We start from the raw sequence: 16,751 nt of genomic DNA on the forward strand, positions 1-16,751 counted from the left end.
GGGATTTGAAGAGTTACTGGAAGAGCCTTGTATGTGAAGAATTGTTTAGTTATCTTAAATATTGCTTGAGATCTCACATTATTGTAGTTAAGACTAAGTACTACTGAAAGTGATTGGTTCACAGGCGTTGAGCCATAGCATCTGAATACCTAAGTGGAAGAATGAAGAGAGAAATGGAAGAACTGTTGCTGAATGTAAATCCACTTGGTGACGCTGAGATGGCTTTGGAAGCCCCATCTATACAAGATAAGAACCTGGGCATATGAGTCTCTAGTATGGAGGAAAGGTTTGATGTCTGACATCTTTTAAAAATAAGTAATTACTAAAGCACAAGAGGGGGCACTTCAATGGGAGCCAAAAAGGCAATCTGCCTCCCTGAAGATTGAGGCATCCATATGTGTGTTCTGTATGAAGTTTCATGAAATGTGCACTCCTGGCTAAGGGCAATAGACAATACAGTCTGGAAAGAAACCTCTTAACTTGGTCTCATGGTGATTCAGAGCTGAAGAATGTGGCCTGTTTATCTATGAATTGGAAAAAAGCAAGATGAATTGCTGCTTCCCATGTTCTATGGCAGGAGATGAAGACAAAGGAAAGCCTGTGTCTTGATGCCAAGACGTGTCATGGTCTGTGACAATATTTTTATCCACACCTGGGAACTACTGACTGACAGAAGATACTTTTAAAAAATAAAATAACAAGAAAACTCCACTCTAAGTGCAAAAAAAAATATAAAAAATCAACAGCCAGGAAGGGTGACCTTTCTTTTTTTCTTCCTTTTTTTCATTGTTTGGGTTTTTTCACAACCCCTTTTCAAGTGTTGAAGGAAAAGACCGATACTGGAGACGAGTGTTTTGTTTGTTGAGCGTTGCAGTGCTCTTGAGATGCAACTTTACCAACTTCATGAAAGCCATTTTTTCACTTAACCAGAGAAGCTAAAAGCAGGCTTATTGTCTAGATGGGCTTAATGGACAGCTTCTTGTCACTCTTGACTGCCTGGTAGTCCAGTGTCAGAGCGTGATGCTGAGTATTTGAATGGCTATTGAAAGGCAGTTCTTGCTAAATGTGGCATCTTTTCAGGGAATTGCTTTTAAAATGATGCGGTGCTATGGTGCAGGGTTTATTGGCACAAGTACTGGAGAAACAATATGTTAACTGACTAGAGAAATATTCAAGGAAGGCATGTGGAGACAGGAACAGAGTTAAAAGATTCTCTGTTTATTCATTGATGAACACAGCTAGGAGGCTATGGTTTACAGCTTGGACTTGCATTCTGCTTCCTAAATGAGCTTGAATATTTTGACTATCCTTGTAACCAGTGTAGCTATTGTATGCCTACTCTGTTTCTTATTGTGGGTATCTCCTCAGTCTTCAGTAATGGAAGAATTTTAGTTAGGAATAATAGAGTGGCTGGGTGTGGCTGAACAGATGCCTGTAGTGCATGAATCCGTGTACAAGGGATTTGCTGCTAAGTAAATCACTGGAAACTGAAAATGTGCTAGCTTGTGTCTGCATTTTTTTTTAATGCCAGCCACATCTGCTTTTGCTGTTGTACCACACAGACATCACTGAGAAAAGCACAGGATTTCAACAAAACAGCTTAAGACATATATGGGTATTTGGGGAGCATGGTGAGAGATTTCCTTGGCTTTGTTGGCTGTGACAGGGGGTATGAATGAGTGATTGAGTGGAGTTTTCTCATTGTAGGAAATGTTTGTCAGTGCAGGGAGTTTTGTTCATAATAATTTGATGGTTGGAAATTTGATGTAGTTTACTGTAAAAATTCTTTATAGACTCAAAGTACCTTTTTACTGATAATCTCCCTTTACTTTCAGCAAAAAGTTGCCATAGCTGACAAAACTGTATATGACAGCTCAGGGAGAGCTTTACTTTTATAAAGCTGCTTCTTTAGGCAAGTCCTTGGGCTGTTCCCCATTGGCCAAAATAAAATGAAATTAGAAAAGAACAACCAACCAATCAAAAAACCTTCAATAAAAGTAGACCTTAGCATATAATTATTTAGTTTTAATAAGAATGGAAGCACTTTCAACTGTTGGCCAGAAAGCATGTTAAAGGATCATTAAAAAAGAAACTGCAGCTGTGGTAGTAGTTTAAAAGCAGAAGTAGGAGAGCTGGGAAGGAAGAGAATAAGGGGTAAAGCATACAGTGGCAGAGGAGATGTGGGGCTGGGAGATGAACAAGGCTGAGCTGTTGTTTTGGCTTGTTAATCGTAAATATTATTTCTCTCTTTTTTTAATTAGTTCCTCTTACTTTACAGATCTGTGTTGTTAATTACAAATGTAATTAGTTCCAGTAATAAGGTAACAATGTGGAAATGCTAATGATGTGAATGATGAGGCTTATAATTGTATGCAGAGCCTGCAGTGGGCTAATAAATGTGAGATAGGCCCATATCATCTTTGATCTGTTAAGAAGTAAACAAAATTAGCTTGTTTTAGCTACACAGGCAATTAAAAAGGAGATAGTGGGCAACCACCTGGAGAAGCCAGACCAGTTTTTGTGTCAAAATGCTTTCTGAATTCATCCTAAAACTTAAATCCTTTGAGAAATTCTGAGTCATTCTGATTTAAGTCAGTGCTGTGAGAGGATCAACTTCAAAATTTTCAGTTGAAAGGAATAAATGATTTGTTTCTGAAATGTAGTTTGTCCCATACATGCTCTCAAAGTGCTGTGGACTTTCTTAACCTGAATCATTGCAGATGTTGGAGGAATCTTGGCAGCCTGAGAGGTTTTTCTATAGGCATTTTTATGTAGTTTTGTAGAAAGGCTAGTTGGTTCTCTGGATCTAAAACTTAATGCTTGTGGTTGAAATTGGAAGAGAGTGAAGTTTGAATCTTAATGGTTTATAACATTTTCTTGTAATTGTGTTGAAAGTATTCAGCATCCTAGTTTTTAATAATGTAACAGTTGATGCAAAGAGAAGGAACAGGTGGAAGGAAACAAAATGACCAATGCTCTTCCAAAAGGGAGTGTACTAGAACAGTTTGGTATTTCCCTAATGGCATGCTGAGGTTTTGTTCTCTTTCTTTTCCTGATAAACAAGGCAATGAGAGATCTCAAGTAACAAATAGCATCAACGCTTAAAAATAAATCGGGATGAAGGTGCTCACTTCTCAAAGTAGATTATAAAATTCCATCCTGGTGGCTTACTGATCATATAATGGTTTTGGTTGAAAGGGTCTTACAAGATCTAGTTCTAGTTATCCTACTCTGGGCATGATTAGCTTTACAACTTCTTAAGATAACCATCTGTCCATGGGATAGAAAGGAATTGAAAATTGCAAGGAAGTTGTTTATGTAGGACTGCAGTAGAAGTCAGGAGGAGCATCTTAAGGAATCCTTCAGGTCATTCTAGAATGTGGAAGCAATGGAGAAGAGGAGGATTTTTATAGAAGTTTGAGATAAACCAAGATAAAATAATCTGGGTGCCAGTTGTTTGGCTGGTAATTTGATGAAGGAGAAAAAGTGATAGGAAGTGAGGGATTGGGGAAAAAAATAGTTGAAATTGTACCAAATTGTACCAAAACTATACTTCTTGGCTTTACAGCTTTCTGTAATTACACTCATTGCAGCAGTAAGCAGGAAGTGGTCAGAGTTGGAAGTGTAAGTTGAAGTTGATCTGACAAGGTTCTTTGAAAACAAAGTGTAATTTCAGTGGAAAACTGAACTGTTACATAGAAATGCTTTGCAAAGCACAGGGGTAAAGGTTATGAAGAGAATATATGGATTTACAGTCTTGCCAAGGTATATTATGAACAAAAAGACAGTTGGTACACTTGTGAATAGAATCCTGTCCATACCATGAAACTGTTAGCAGTATGGATTAAATTCAGAGAACAATGGTAAATAGAGACTGACAGGTTGACTTTGGAACATAGAATGTTAATATGTGACAGTAACAAACTTGGCCAAGGAGAATTGATAAAATAATGAGGGGTTATGTCAAATATTTGAGGAGAGTAAATGCACAGAAGTGCATCATCACCAGAAGCAGTGTGGAACGTTTGGGAAACATCTCAGGTATTGTTCCAAACAGCTCCTATCTCTCTAAGGTGTGTGAGGGTAACACAGGAGTGGAGTATGCTTTGCCAAGGCTTTTGTTTGTTTGTTTTGTTTGACCGAGCTCCACTGTTGGATTTCTGGCAGTAGTGCAGTGTTCATCTTCTGCAGAGGTCAGTCTTGCTCTGTCCAATGTGAGATAAATACAGGCAGGACAAAAATAGGGATGAATCTGTTTAAAGAAGATGAACATCAAAGATACCATGTTGTAGTTGAGAGAAGGGAGAACTCACAGCTTTCTCTAAAGAGTACTCCTTGAAGGGCTTTGTCTGCTTTCCAGGATTTTTGTGGAAATGTGAGTTGGTCTAGTAATTTGAGGTATTGTAATAATTTTGATGTGCTATCCTATAATCGTAAGTTATTATTCAAGTCAGCATCAGTATTTTACAGGAAGGAAAAAAAACCAAACACCTTATTAGCCGATTAGAGAAAAGGAGAGCAGGAGGTGTTTCAGGCAACCTCATATTGCTCCACTGAACCAGCACAGAGCGGATGTTACCTTGTTCAGAACCTGCCAAATAATTTTGGATTCATGGATATAAAATCCCTTCCTTCTCAACCTGTCTGTAACTCCCTGTGATTGGCCTGCTCCTCACATTGGTGCCACTCTGCCCTGCTCTGGCCTGACTGCTGCTTGCTCAAAGCCTAGCAAAGACTGTGCTGATATAGACAGTGGTTGCATTAGTGTAAGTGGGGTTTGATGCTGTCTTCAAGGGGCTTTGTTCTGGAAAGAATTTATCTCAAAGGGTTCTTAGTTTTACATGCAATTAAGGTACAGATTCTTTTATGCATGTTTAGAGGTGATGGTACCAGAAACTTTACCACTGTGTTTTGCTGGCTTGTGAGTGTACAGCTGGAGTGAAGGCTCAAACTGTTGATTTTCTTCTCTCTGTGCTCTTATTGGTGGGCAAGGCGTTCAGTCCGTTCACTGCTCCTGCATGTCTGGATCTGCTGTTTCCTAGGGGAGGGAGTAGGTTTCTAAACCCACAGGGTCACTCAGTTTAGTTTGACGTTTGCTGCATGCTGCAGATTGGCACTGTGCTCTGATGTTTGCCAAAATTCTGTTGGGAAGAAATGTTTTGCAGCTATGGTGGAAGCTTAGTGACTTTTCTGCTGCCATTATATCTTTATGTGTTTTAAGATAAAAAAAATAGCTTGAGTTTTTAATTTGAGTTTGTCAAAAATAGGATTATGAATGTTAGAGCAGGTGCTCTGGTTGTATTTTGGTTGTATGGAATTGTGTATGGAGCTGGGAGAACTCATGCAGGGGCTGAGTAACCTCTCCTTGTCACCTGGGACAGGTGTAGGAAGAAGTTCTTGCCAATATTTAGTATTTTATTACCAGTTGCAGAAATGCATTTGTGCAAATTGTCCACTACCATAGTTGCCAGGAATTTCCTGAAATCATACACTGAAGTATAAAAGAAACAGAAAAAACCCCAAACACCTCCCAGATTTTTAAATCTGCAGACCAATTTTCTGTGGCTTCTCATGTTTCCAACCAACATCTCTTCACTTTGTGTTTCAACTAATATCAAAATAGGATCATTTGTAATGCAGAAGGTTTGATATATGCAATTGTACTTGCAGATTGTAACTGCTTTTTTTTCCTTCCCTAAATTATAATAGGTGCATGGAAAAATTCAATAGAAGAATGGACCGCAGAAGACTGGAATGAGGATGTAAGTGTATCTTCTCAGATTTCAGTGCTGAAGTTTACTTTGTAGTAAAGTTTAGACTCATTGATTCTTTTTGCTTGAAATGTGCATAATTATTCCAATTAGTTATCCTCATGTTCATAATATGAAGAGAGGACACAGTGATGTGTTGAAGTTAGCATTTAATTTCTTCGTTTATGTTGTTTCATCATGCTGTGCACTGTAGCAATGAAGTACTGTAGCAGTCTTTGTTCTTTAGTAGGTAAGAGACACTTCTTCATGTCAGAAAAATATTTGGCGTATTTGTCATGTAACATTTGTTATTATGAGTTGCAGTGTATTGTATTAAAGCCAAGGCAGCTCAAAAAACAAATGAGGTAGCAAGAAATAAGATCTTACTGTTTAATTCATTTTTCATCTTCTGTGGAAGAATCTTCTATCAATTAACTCAAAATTATTTTTGAACGAATTCCATTTTCTTCCTTACATTGCGTGTTGTGCCAGTATTATCCCTGGGAACGAGTGAGCAGGTTGTTAACAAATAGAACTCCTTAATCCCTGCTGTGTTTTTTGAGGAAAACTAGAGGAGTTAAAAAAAAATATTACCAATTCTACCTTCTTTGAATCAGTTACTGCTATCAAATGTTGTGTTCTTGTTTTTTATAGTCTGTTCCCTTTCTCTTCTATATATGCTAGTGGTGGACTAAGGATAGTGAAAATTTCTGGCTTTGTTTCTCTACCTTATTTGGTGTGGTACAGTGCAGCATTTGTAGTACAGGAGAAACACTGAGCAGTGCTCCCTAGGGATAGATATTTATTTGTTATTACATCTGAGTAGTTTGACTTTTGGAAGGACTGCAGATGAAATCTCTAGCCTGTTGTTAATTTTCATTAATTTTGGAATGCTGGAAAAGTCACTGTAACCTAGGAAAATTATTCATGTGATGGTGCTCACAATAAGTCTGCAATCAAATGGGGAAAAATAGAGGGTGCTGGTGATTAAAAAAAAAAAAAAAAAAAAGAAAAAAGAAAGAAAGAAAAAAAGGGAAGAATACAGATTGTGCTATTTACGTTGTATTTATCTATGATTTTATGATTGTTCTTTTATGAAAAGTCTATTTCAAATAAAGCTAATCTTGATCTTTCAGTAAATTATGGGTGAACTATGAAGATGAAGTATCTCCTTAAAGGAGATTTGATTTTATGACTTTCGTTGTTTCTAAAAGAAATAATTCCAGGATGTCAGAAAAGCCATCTAGTAGTATCTAGTAATTATATCTGTCCTGCCAGTTTTGGCAAATGGTCTTTTGCAGCAGTATTTGAACTGAATGTGGACGATTCCTGGGAGAACCAGCAGCTTCCTTGACTGTTTCAGCCACAGAGGAACCCAGTCGTAGGTCAGATCCCGGCTTCACTTTGGAAGTGAACAATAAAAATCACTATAAATATGTTTGGGAAATTTTAAGTTTATTAGATTAGTCAATTAAAGTGGGCCTGTCATGGGGAGAAGTTTGTATTTCTGCTACGCTTGACCTGCTCAAATTAAAAATGTTTTAGTATAGCTAAGTAGCCGAGTGCTTCACCTACTTCATCATTTAAAAAAAATAGAAATAGAATCTCGGAATCACCAAGGTTGGAAACAACCTCCAAGATGATCCCATGCAACCATCTACCTGCCACCAGTATTCCCCCACAAAACCATGGCTCTTAATATAATATCTGAATGCTTCTTGAACACTTCTGGGGATGCTGATTCTGCCAGCTCCCTGAGCAGCCCATTCCAGCACCTGACCACTCTTGCAGAGAAGTGGTGTTTCCTAATACCCAGCCTGAATCTCCCCTGGTGCAACTTGAAGCCATCCCTGTCTCTTACATTCAAGAAGAGGCTGACCCCCACCCCGGCAAAACTTCCCTTCAGGGAGTTCCAGAGAGCCATGAAGTCGCCCCTGAGCCTCCTCCAGACTGAACAACTCTGGTTCCCTTAGCCATTCCCTATAAACTTTGTGCTCCAGACCCCTCACAGCTTCTTGCCTTTTTCTGGACGCACTCCAGGGCCTCGATGTCTTTCTTGTAGTGAGGGGTCCAAAAGTGAACATAGTAATGTATAAATGAATTGGAGTGTAAATAAATAAACAGGAATGAAGAATTCTAGGAATATGTCCAGAATCGAGGGCTGTTTTCTAGAAAGCAGCATATTATGATTTGTTACGGGCAATTTTGTTGCAGAAAAAAAACCCCACTCCTGTAGTCTTTTTGCTTGCAGGCACTCTTCCTGGTCTCTTAATCATTCTTGGTTTTTATTTCTGTGTGTGGACTCCTCAGAACTTGATTTTGAAGTACTGCATTCACTTGCTTATTGCTTTTAAAAGGCAGAAACTGTGCAAAGCAGCTGAAAATTAAAGAATAAAAAAGGTGTTAAATTGAGATTTTTAAATTTATTTGGCATAGTTTACGGAATCTAAAAAAGTTACTTGATTAGCTTGTATTGGTTCCTATAATCTAGCAGAAAAGGCATAGTATGAATCTTTGAATGGAAAATGGAGATGCACAGTTAAATGTATAATTAAATAGTTCTAGCAGTGTGACTAATGACTGAAACAGTCAAGGATGCTGATGGGGCATGCTGTCTGCAGAAAAAGACCAGGTACTTTTCTGAAGAATATTTTTGTTCAGATTTCTGTTCTCTAGTTAGGTTTAAGTTGCGTGTTCAGTATATGAACACCTGAGTGAAACTCAGTGTTGTATGACATGAGTAGGATTAAATTTTTGTGATCTAATAGTCCTGTTGGGTATTTAATTTTGGCAAAGTAATGAGTAAGTAGGCTGTCAACATGATCTTAAGTAGCAAGAAGACTGCTTGCAATGAAAGCAGGAGATTCTGTTTTGTCGATGAGGCATTCAGGACATGACAGTGTGAAATATGAGACAAATTTTGAGGTATTGTGGACAGCTCTTTTTTCCTCTTAAATTTATGGTCATATTCTCCTGGCCAAAGTATGTAACTTAATTATAGAAACAATCAGAAGAGGAAGAATGTACAAATATCTTTAAAGAGACAATGATTTTCTGCACCATATCAGCACTCTTTGATTTGAAACATCAACACTTCAAAATAGACTGGTTGGTTTGTCTTTGCTTTTTAGTGTTAGTTTCTTTTCCTAGAAAGCAGAACAAGAGCTTATTTAACTTCTCTAACTTCAGTACAAAACAGTAATGAGATTTAATTATTTCTGGTTTGTAGAGGTTGGGTTTTCATGGAGGTGCTCAAGTGTGTTTTCTTGTTCCTGTTGTGTATCAACTGTCCATAGGAGTTGCTTAGTTAATTCTTAAATATGTTGTCTGCTTGATGACTGAAGAATGAGTTTATCATAGCAACAAAGACAGAAAAGCACAGGCATTTCAGTAAGGATGGAGGGAATGCCCTGGTGAAGTTGCCGTATGTAAATAATTCATGACCCTGAATTCTGTTCTAAGAAGTTTCTTTGCCTTGCTGAAGGATTTTTAAGTTTGATGTATGTTGAGCATAAATATTTAGTTAATTATACTACCTCTAGTAACTTGTTAAATACATCTGTGTAATCAACCTTTTGAAACTGCTGCAGAAAATATGTATTTCAACAAATGCCATTATTCCTACAGACTTCAGAATTAATTGCCTGATTTAAGTATGTGGCAGTTAGTTTGCTACAGGGACACTGTGCAGGATAAAATTAAATGTAGAACTGGTAACTGGAGACTTGGTAGTTGTTTTGCATGGCAGTTTACTTGTAGGGAACATTTCCTCCCTTATACTCTGTGAATGGCTCCTTAGTTTGCTTAGTTTTCAGGATTCATCAGTGTTATGGCTACAGTTGGTCTTATCCTGGATTATATGGGCGTGAGAAGTTTTTGACACTGCAAAGAATTCAATATCTAATATAAACAGGTTGCGGGTCGTAGGCTGCTGCTTTGCCATTACCTGACCTCCTTATGCCATAAGATACCGGAATCTCATAACACTGTAGAAAGTGCAGTACATGTTCTAAAATCACATTTGCAGCAGGGAAAAGGCTGCACAGTAGAGAAATAGCCTCTTAATGACCTTGAAAGTTCCCTGTTAGTCTTGGGTAGTACAAAGGTTTGCAGGCTGGTAGTTTTATGTGTAGGATAGGTTTGAAATATGTTTTAGAAAGGTTGGGGTAGAATGTATCTTATTGACTGGAAGGAAATGAAGGAGGATCTGTGAGATTGTTTTTTATCATGACACTGCGTGGTAGGTGTGTGCCTGCAGCGCGTGGAACGTTTGGATGCTGTTTCTGAGAGGTTTGTGATAGCTCCCACCCAGCCCTACTTTGTCCTTATGAAATCAGGAGTGTTTTTTTTAGGAGAATGTGAATCGGATGGACACAGGTATGGAGATGCTTGCTTCCAGTAGAGCTCTCCATGTGAGGGCAGGTGAAAAAGGTTGGTACCTGTGTTGCCCTTTAAAGTGGACTAATGGCAATATACAGAACTAAGAATGTGTAACATCCTTTGAGCTGTACTCAAATGTCACTTTCTAAGGGAATTCCTAAAGCTTTTTGACTAGGTCAGTTATTCTTTGGGTATAAAGTGAGGTTATGCTTGAATAGTTAAAGGTGATTCTGTGCCAATTTGATTTAAAATAGAAGGATTATATAAACATATTTTTTATTTCGTTAAACCTAATCTATATTGGTTTAAGATGTGTTCTGCTTGTAAGCACTCCTGCCAATAGACATGAGTTAGCCCTACAAAGTATAGCTATCATGCTGTTTTTTTTTTTTTATAAAAAACAAAACTCTCAAAAAAAGAAAACAGGACCCTTCTAATCCCCTAGAATGCCAACTAACCAGCCCTTCCCCTTCCCTGCTACCTGCTAAGTGTCTTTGTTGTAAAAATAGTGAAAACAGCAAAGGCTTCTGCTGTGGATGGAGGAACTGGTTGTACTACTTGTAGAAACACTTGGTTTTCCAGGACATGCTTGTAGAGCAATCAGTTTAAGACGACATTGCTTTCCTTAGCAAAACTGCCAAGAAGGAACCTTCAGTGCTGGCTTGCTATATGCATTCAGGTGTAGATCTGCCTCCACTACTAGTATGAGCTGAAATATGTAACAGAGTAGATGAAATGGGAACATGTATGTGGAAACAGTGCTGTGTGCTAAAATTCTGCAGCAGGATTTATAAGAGCTGTATTGTGGAATCTTAAATTGTATCTACCCGGGGTATTTTTGTGCTTACGATATACCAGCTGTCACATTAATTAGTTTCTACTTATATACTTTTCAGTTGTTAGTGCCCAAATTAGTGTAAGTAGGTAGGTAAATCACTGTGTATGTTTATGAGATGCAATTTCCTAACATGTTAGTAAAATTGATTCTTGATTCTGTGGAAAAGTCTTTGCAGAAATTTGACTATTTTTGTCTGCTAGAGCTGCAGCATACCTGGCTGTAACAGTTGTTTGGCATTTATTTTTATCAGGAGTTACGTGACCAAGACAGACTTTCTTCAAATGCTGCTAAAGTGAAATGTGAATGTGTGTGTGATTATAATACTCTTTTAAAAAAAATCTTTTTCAGCTTTCTGAAACGAAAGTCTTTACTGCTTCTTCCATTCCAACTGAGAATCATGTGACTCCTGGGCAAAGGTAAGTTCTTGCACATTTTTCCTATGTCCTAAAAAGCTCTTGGTGAAGCAGTGTAAGACTGTAGTATCTAAAGCAAATGATGGGTTGAAATAATTTGAGGACAGCCCCCATCAAAATGTGGTTAAGCTAAATGCAAAACTCTTGCTTGCAGGTAGTTGCTTTTGTGGGTTCTTGTGTTACCTATAGTTTACTATGGTTTTGGAGCTGAATCTATCAAATCTACAAGGATAATACTTAGAAGACTGTCTTTTGCACAAAGACTAGTTACAGACAGAAATAGAAGTAACTTGGAAGAATTTTCTGCTGTTTAAAGGGAGGCACTGGCTTTGCTTTCCAGAATATAGGAATCCTCCTCCTCTAGATTCAGAAAGTGCTCAGAATGCAGCATTTTGACAAATATTTTCACAGAAAAGCTTTAGTTGTTAGAAGGTCTTAACATGGATATATAACCTGGAGAAGGTGTAGCATCAATTGGCCTCCTAAGGGTAGTATGCTTGCATGTTCGTTATTCTGATATGAATATTATTCCAGTGAATTTCCCTCAAGTTATGCTAGAAAATATTTTAGTTTATAAATTTAAGTTTGGTAATTTTTTTTTTAACTTATTAAAATGAATGTTCGGGCATTTAGAAATCTATAGAATAGAAGTGACAGAAGCAACTCATCAGCCCGAACTTAGTGTGTTTAGGATAAACTTCAGTCAGAACTTTGGGAGTATGTTTCTTACTTGAATGCTCAAATGCTTTACTTTTTATGGATAAACTTCTGTAGAGGTTAATAAGTTAAGTACAAGAAAACATGATTCTTGTCCTGCTTATGTATATGCTGTAGGGTGATTTTGGATATGTGCCTGCTAGAAACTTTTATTTATGCTCGTTATGCTCTTGTTTTATGCTTTTTATTTATGTTCTTGTTACTTCAGTCTCACCACACTTTCACTCAGTTTATATGTTTATGACTTTACTATCCTCAAACCCATCTTATATAGAGGTTAGAACTTTGATCCCTTGCTCTTTTTAGAGGGATAGTGTGGTATGCAATGCAGATAATTGATACATAAAATGTGATGGAAGGCAGGATCCATTCAAAAGTGGTGTGTCTTTTATAACTTGTCTCCAGTTATGTGGCTGTGTTTATCATATATGTTATGTGATGTTGCAAAAGTTGAGAATCTTCAAAAAGAGTGCAAAGATGAGCTAGATTCTAACTATGGTAAATGCCTCAGCTAGTAGAATTTTATTTACTCTCTTCTTCCTCTTTCTATGGAGGGTTTTTCTGTGACAGACATACAGTATTCTTAAAGGCTGTTGTTAGCAGAAGATGTTAGGCTGGTACAGAAGCTTTATCTAATACCATTAGTATTTTCTTCAGTTTCAGCATGTTTATTCTAGCCAAACTTTTCCTTACAGCATTGATATGGTGACGTTGCTTCAAAAGCCGATGACTTCTACTCAAGAGACAGAAGGCAACTCATTTGAGGCTTCTCAGCAGCAGACCTTTGGCCAAGCTCTGGTCTTCACAAATTCTCAGCACAGCAACCAGATGGCATCAGGAGCTGGCAGTTCCAGTGCTGTAAACTCCTATTCCCCTCAGAGTCTGGTAAAATTACCTTATGCTTTCTAAATACTCTTCATTAGCAAATATTACAAGTTAAGCAATGTTTCTAGTAATGGTCATTTCATGAAATGCTTCATTGTTTGTAAAATTCAGGTTATAAATGCTACAGAAATGGGATTGAGAATATCCTTTCTCATATACAAACAGTCCTTTCCTTGTATTTGCTGAGTGGTTGTTCCTTGGTATACATTAAGTTCTTATATTAACTTTTGAATACAGAAAGGTGCATTTTACACATTGACTCAGAAGAAAATCATTTATTTGTAATGAAGAGCTCTATGCCAGGAAACTGTGATGTGATACTTCCAAGCACATATCTGACTGCTGTGTGAGGAAACATGAGTATTTCTGAGTTTTCTGGAGTGATATGAGTAAGACCTCCCTTCTTTAACAATTATTAGAGTTTAAAATCGGGCTGGTGTATTCTTTGAAAATCTATTCAGCTATTAGTAATCAAATGTCCTTTTGAAATGTGTGAGTTCAAGAAATTACAGCCTAAGTATCAATAATAACAGGAGAGTCCAGGCATGTGCTACAACTGCTGAATTTTTCACTTGTTATAAATTAGCAATCTGGAGCTGAGGAAGTTTTACTTGTTGCCAAATAGCAGCTGTTGGCACTGACTTTATGATTATGTTCCAATGATTAATAAAATACTTAGCTCCATTTCTCGCTGCCTTTGTTTTAATTTTTTTATTTTGTGTTCCCTTATTTTTTGTCAGTCTGCAGTTCTTTGTTCTGGCTTTGGAGATCTTGGATCTTCCAAGTTGGCGAACTCGACTGGATCCCAAATCTTGGACCAATTGAAATCTCCAGGTTTGGGCCAATTTACTTCTCAACAAAACAATAGTAGCTCTACCACCACTACTACAACTACCCCATCATCTTGGGATCTAAAAGCGCCCATTACTCAGTCCTCAGTCCTTAGTCAGTTTGGTAAGTGCTTTAACATAACCTCTCTTTCACTATTAGTCTGTAAAATTTCTTTAGGCTGATGTCAGCTGAAAATTGCCTTGATGAAAGGCTTTTTTTGCTTTAAAAACAATGTTAGCAATATAACTCATAAAATTTTAGGTAAGCTTGTCTGCTGGTGATAGTTGTTAAAAATACATTACAAACTGTGTTTTGGTTGGCATAAGGCTACCTGTAGAACGTGTTAGTCTACAGAAGTTGTGGAGCCTTCATGTGGTTACATCTTCAATTTAGTGTGCCTGACTATTTAAGTGGAACTCTGATGTGACTTAGTTTCTCAGCAATTCCAGGAGAATAAGTCTTTTGTCTTTTTGCCTGTGCTGCTTCTAGCTAAATACAAGATTTTACCATATTTTGTTGCCTTTTCCCTATTTTCTCTTCTAACCATTACATGAATTTTGAATGAGTACTGCATAATGTCTTCATAGTGTGTATCTTCTCACCGTTCTTCCCTTGTGTGAAGTCTGCATGTGCTGAAAATGATGCAAGTTAACCGTTTTGTCTGTTTGTAATCGTATGGATTTTTCATTTAAGTATGATTGGCAGAAACAGTAGTGACTGTGACAGGAACTTGTACAGTTCATAGCGGTGTTCTTGCTGTAAAGAGTGCCTTGTAGCTATCTTGTGTGTGTCTGTGCATGTTTGCAAATAGATAAGCAGCCAGTTTAGTGACATAATTTTTGGCATGCAGCAATTCTATAAAAAATATTTGTTTTACTGTACATTTCAAGTTGGTAAAATGCATTAGAAAGCAACTGAATAAAAAAGCCCCTTCAGATTGAGTGCTGTGGGTCTCTTACAGTTCTTAGCTAGTGCTACAGTCTGTTCCTTGGCTTTCAGAATCTGAAAATTATGCAAGAGGAAGACTTAGGAAAAAAAAAAAACCTGTAGATGTCCAGTGTCTCTGACTTTCAGCCACACTCAGATCGTAGATTAGTCCCTGTTTGTGCTGAAAATCTTTGTAAAGCAGGAAATTGTAACTCATAGTAATTCTGAGTTGCAAGTCCAAACTCCTTGATAGTTATCAGAGTTTATTTGCACAATTACTTGCAGTGAAACATGCCACATTTGACTAAAATAATGCGTAAAATTTTTGTTACCTAATGCACATTGTTATGAAACTGTACAAATGGGTTTAATCCTTACTTTTAAATAAAACGAAATACTTCACAAAAGCCGGTTATTTAAGGTAGTGAACCTAATATATGGGCCTTATTATTGCAATGGTAATGTTCCATGAAGAGCTTGTGTAATGATTTCTGGAAGAGACTTGCAGCAGTAGCTGTCAGGTGTGTCAGGAAACACAATTTTTTGCTAAAAAGCAGTAGCATGAAGAGCAAAGTTTAATGCCTTAATTTTGATTTCTCTTCCCAAACTGACCAGACTTTAAATCCCAGCCGGAACCATCCCCAATTCTGAGCCAGCTGACCCAACGACAGCAACAACAAACACAGGCGGTCCCTGTACCTCCTCCTGGGTTGGAGTCCTTCTCCTCCCAGGTAAAACTCCGAGAGCCCTCGCCGGTAGACACCTCCACAGCTGTCAGCAAGATGTTACAGCTCCCCACTATGTCTATGGATAACCAGACAGTGACAGCCCATCAAAATGCCCAACACAAACAGATAAAACCACCGAAGCGGAGAATAACTCCAGCATCCAAGGTGGGTGATTTGTTGGCACCCAATTCTTAGTAAACACATATGAGTTTCTAGGGAGAAGGGAAGCAAAGACCAGCGCTTCCTGTTTATGAAGTAGGGATTTCTAAGCAAATAGCTCTACAGTCCAAAATACAATGATGTTGTCTTTCCCAAGCACATATCTGATTGCACTGTGTGGAAAATGACTGCTGCTGAGTGATTTTGGATTGACTTAAGTGGCAAAAAGGCAAATGTTGGATAGGGGAGGGTGGATGTGTATGATACTTGCATTTCACAAAGCAGCATGGCTTAGGCTTCAGCTGCAGATTGATGCACAGAATCAGTAAGTGAATTTGAGGTTACAAGAATAAAATTGTGATGTAAACTGGAAGGTTGTGACCATGTAGTTGACAGCAACAATTGAGTTGGTAATTGAAGAAGCCTGTAGTTAAAGGAGTTAATGTAGGTAAAAAACAAGCCACAACCTTTTATTTGCTTTTTTGTTTTTTTTGTTTTTTTTTTTTTTACCCCATTTAAGATTCCTGCCTCTGCAGTGGAGATGCCTGGGTCAGCTGATGTGACAGGGTTAAATGTTCAGTTTGGAGCTTTGGAGTTTGGATCAGAGCCTGCACTCCCAGAGTTTGGATCAGCTTCAAGCAGCGAGAATGCCAGCCAGACAACCAACAATAGCTTGTACACAAAATCTGTAAAGTATGTGCAAGTTCCCCATGCGCCTTCTTAAACATCCTCTTTAAGGATCAAATTTGTGCAAAATATGTCAAGACACAATTGCCATCTAATAGAAGGGGAAAATATGATGGCTTATAAGGATTTCTTTTCTGTGGATACTGTGTTGAAAGAGAAATCTCTTTAATAATAGCAGCCAAAATCTTCCAGATGGGTTAATTTGAAGCTGGAGGTGACATGAGTGTCAATAATCTTAAAGCAAGCTAGCCTTAATATAACTGCTTCACGTTTGATTGAGCAGATTTTCAAATTTGCTGGAGGGTTTTTCCTCACAGTGCAATTTTTTCTGTATTGGATCAAAGAGAGTTGAGCATGGTACCATCTTTGTGTACCAGATTGTGAATATGATGCTCCTAGAGAATCATGAAAGTATCTAGACTTTCAGTATGCAGAA

The 16,751-nt window shown here is 37.8% G+C and overlaps 1 protein-coding gene and 2 non-coding genes across 7 annotated transcripts in view; all 3 read left to right on the top strand.

The window, feature by feature from the left end:
- UBAP2 (ubiquitin associated protein 2) overlaps window positions 1-16,751 on the top strand; it is an 86,214-nt gene that overhangs the window by 42,781 nt on the left and 26,682 nt on the right. For all 5 annotated transcript variants that reach the window (XM_042862311.1, XM_042862308.1, XM_042862309.1 and 2 more), the window contains exons 9-14: window positions 5,710-5,762; window positions 11,317-11,384; window positions 12,794-12,983; window positions 13,724-13,937; window positions 15,357-15,634; window positions 16,149-16,321. In XM_042862311.1, the coding sequence (XP_042718245.1) occupies window positions 5,710-5,762; window positions 11,317-11,384; window positions 12,794-12,983; window positions 13,724-13,937; window positions 15,357-15,634; window positions 16,149-16,321 (976 nt within the window). The remainder of the gene's footprint in view (window positions 1-5,709; window positions 5,763-11,316; window positions 11,385-12,793; window positions 12,984-13,723; window positions 13,938-15,356; window positions 15,635-16,148; window positions 16,322-16,751) is intronic.
- LOC122175046 lies at window positions 13,281-13,364 on the top strand. Its single transcript, XR_006177301.1, has one exon. It is a non-coding gene; the product is annotated as a small nucleolar RNA SNORD121A (small nucleolar RNA).
- On the top strand, window positions 15,754-15,838 carry LOC122175050. Its single transcript, XR_006177305.1, has one exon. It is a non-coding gene; the product is annotated as a small nucleolar RNA SNORD121A (small nucleolar RNA).

The sequence above is a fragment of the Lagopus leucura genome, unplaced genomic scaffold (genome assembly GCF_019238085.1).
Source record: "Lagopus leucura isolate 7727_CA_CO unplaced genomic scaffold, USGS_WTPT01 Super-Scaffold_650, whole genome shotgun sequence".
NCBI lineage: Eukaryota > Metazoa > Chordata > Aves > Galliformes > Phasianidae > Lagopus > Lagopus leucura.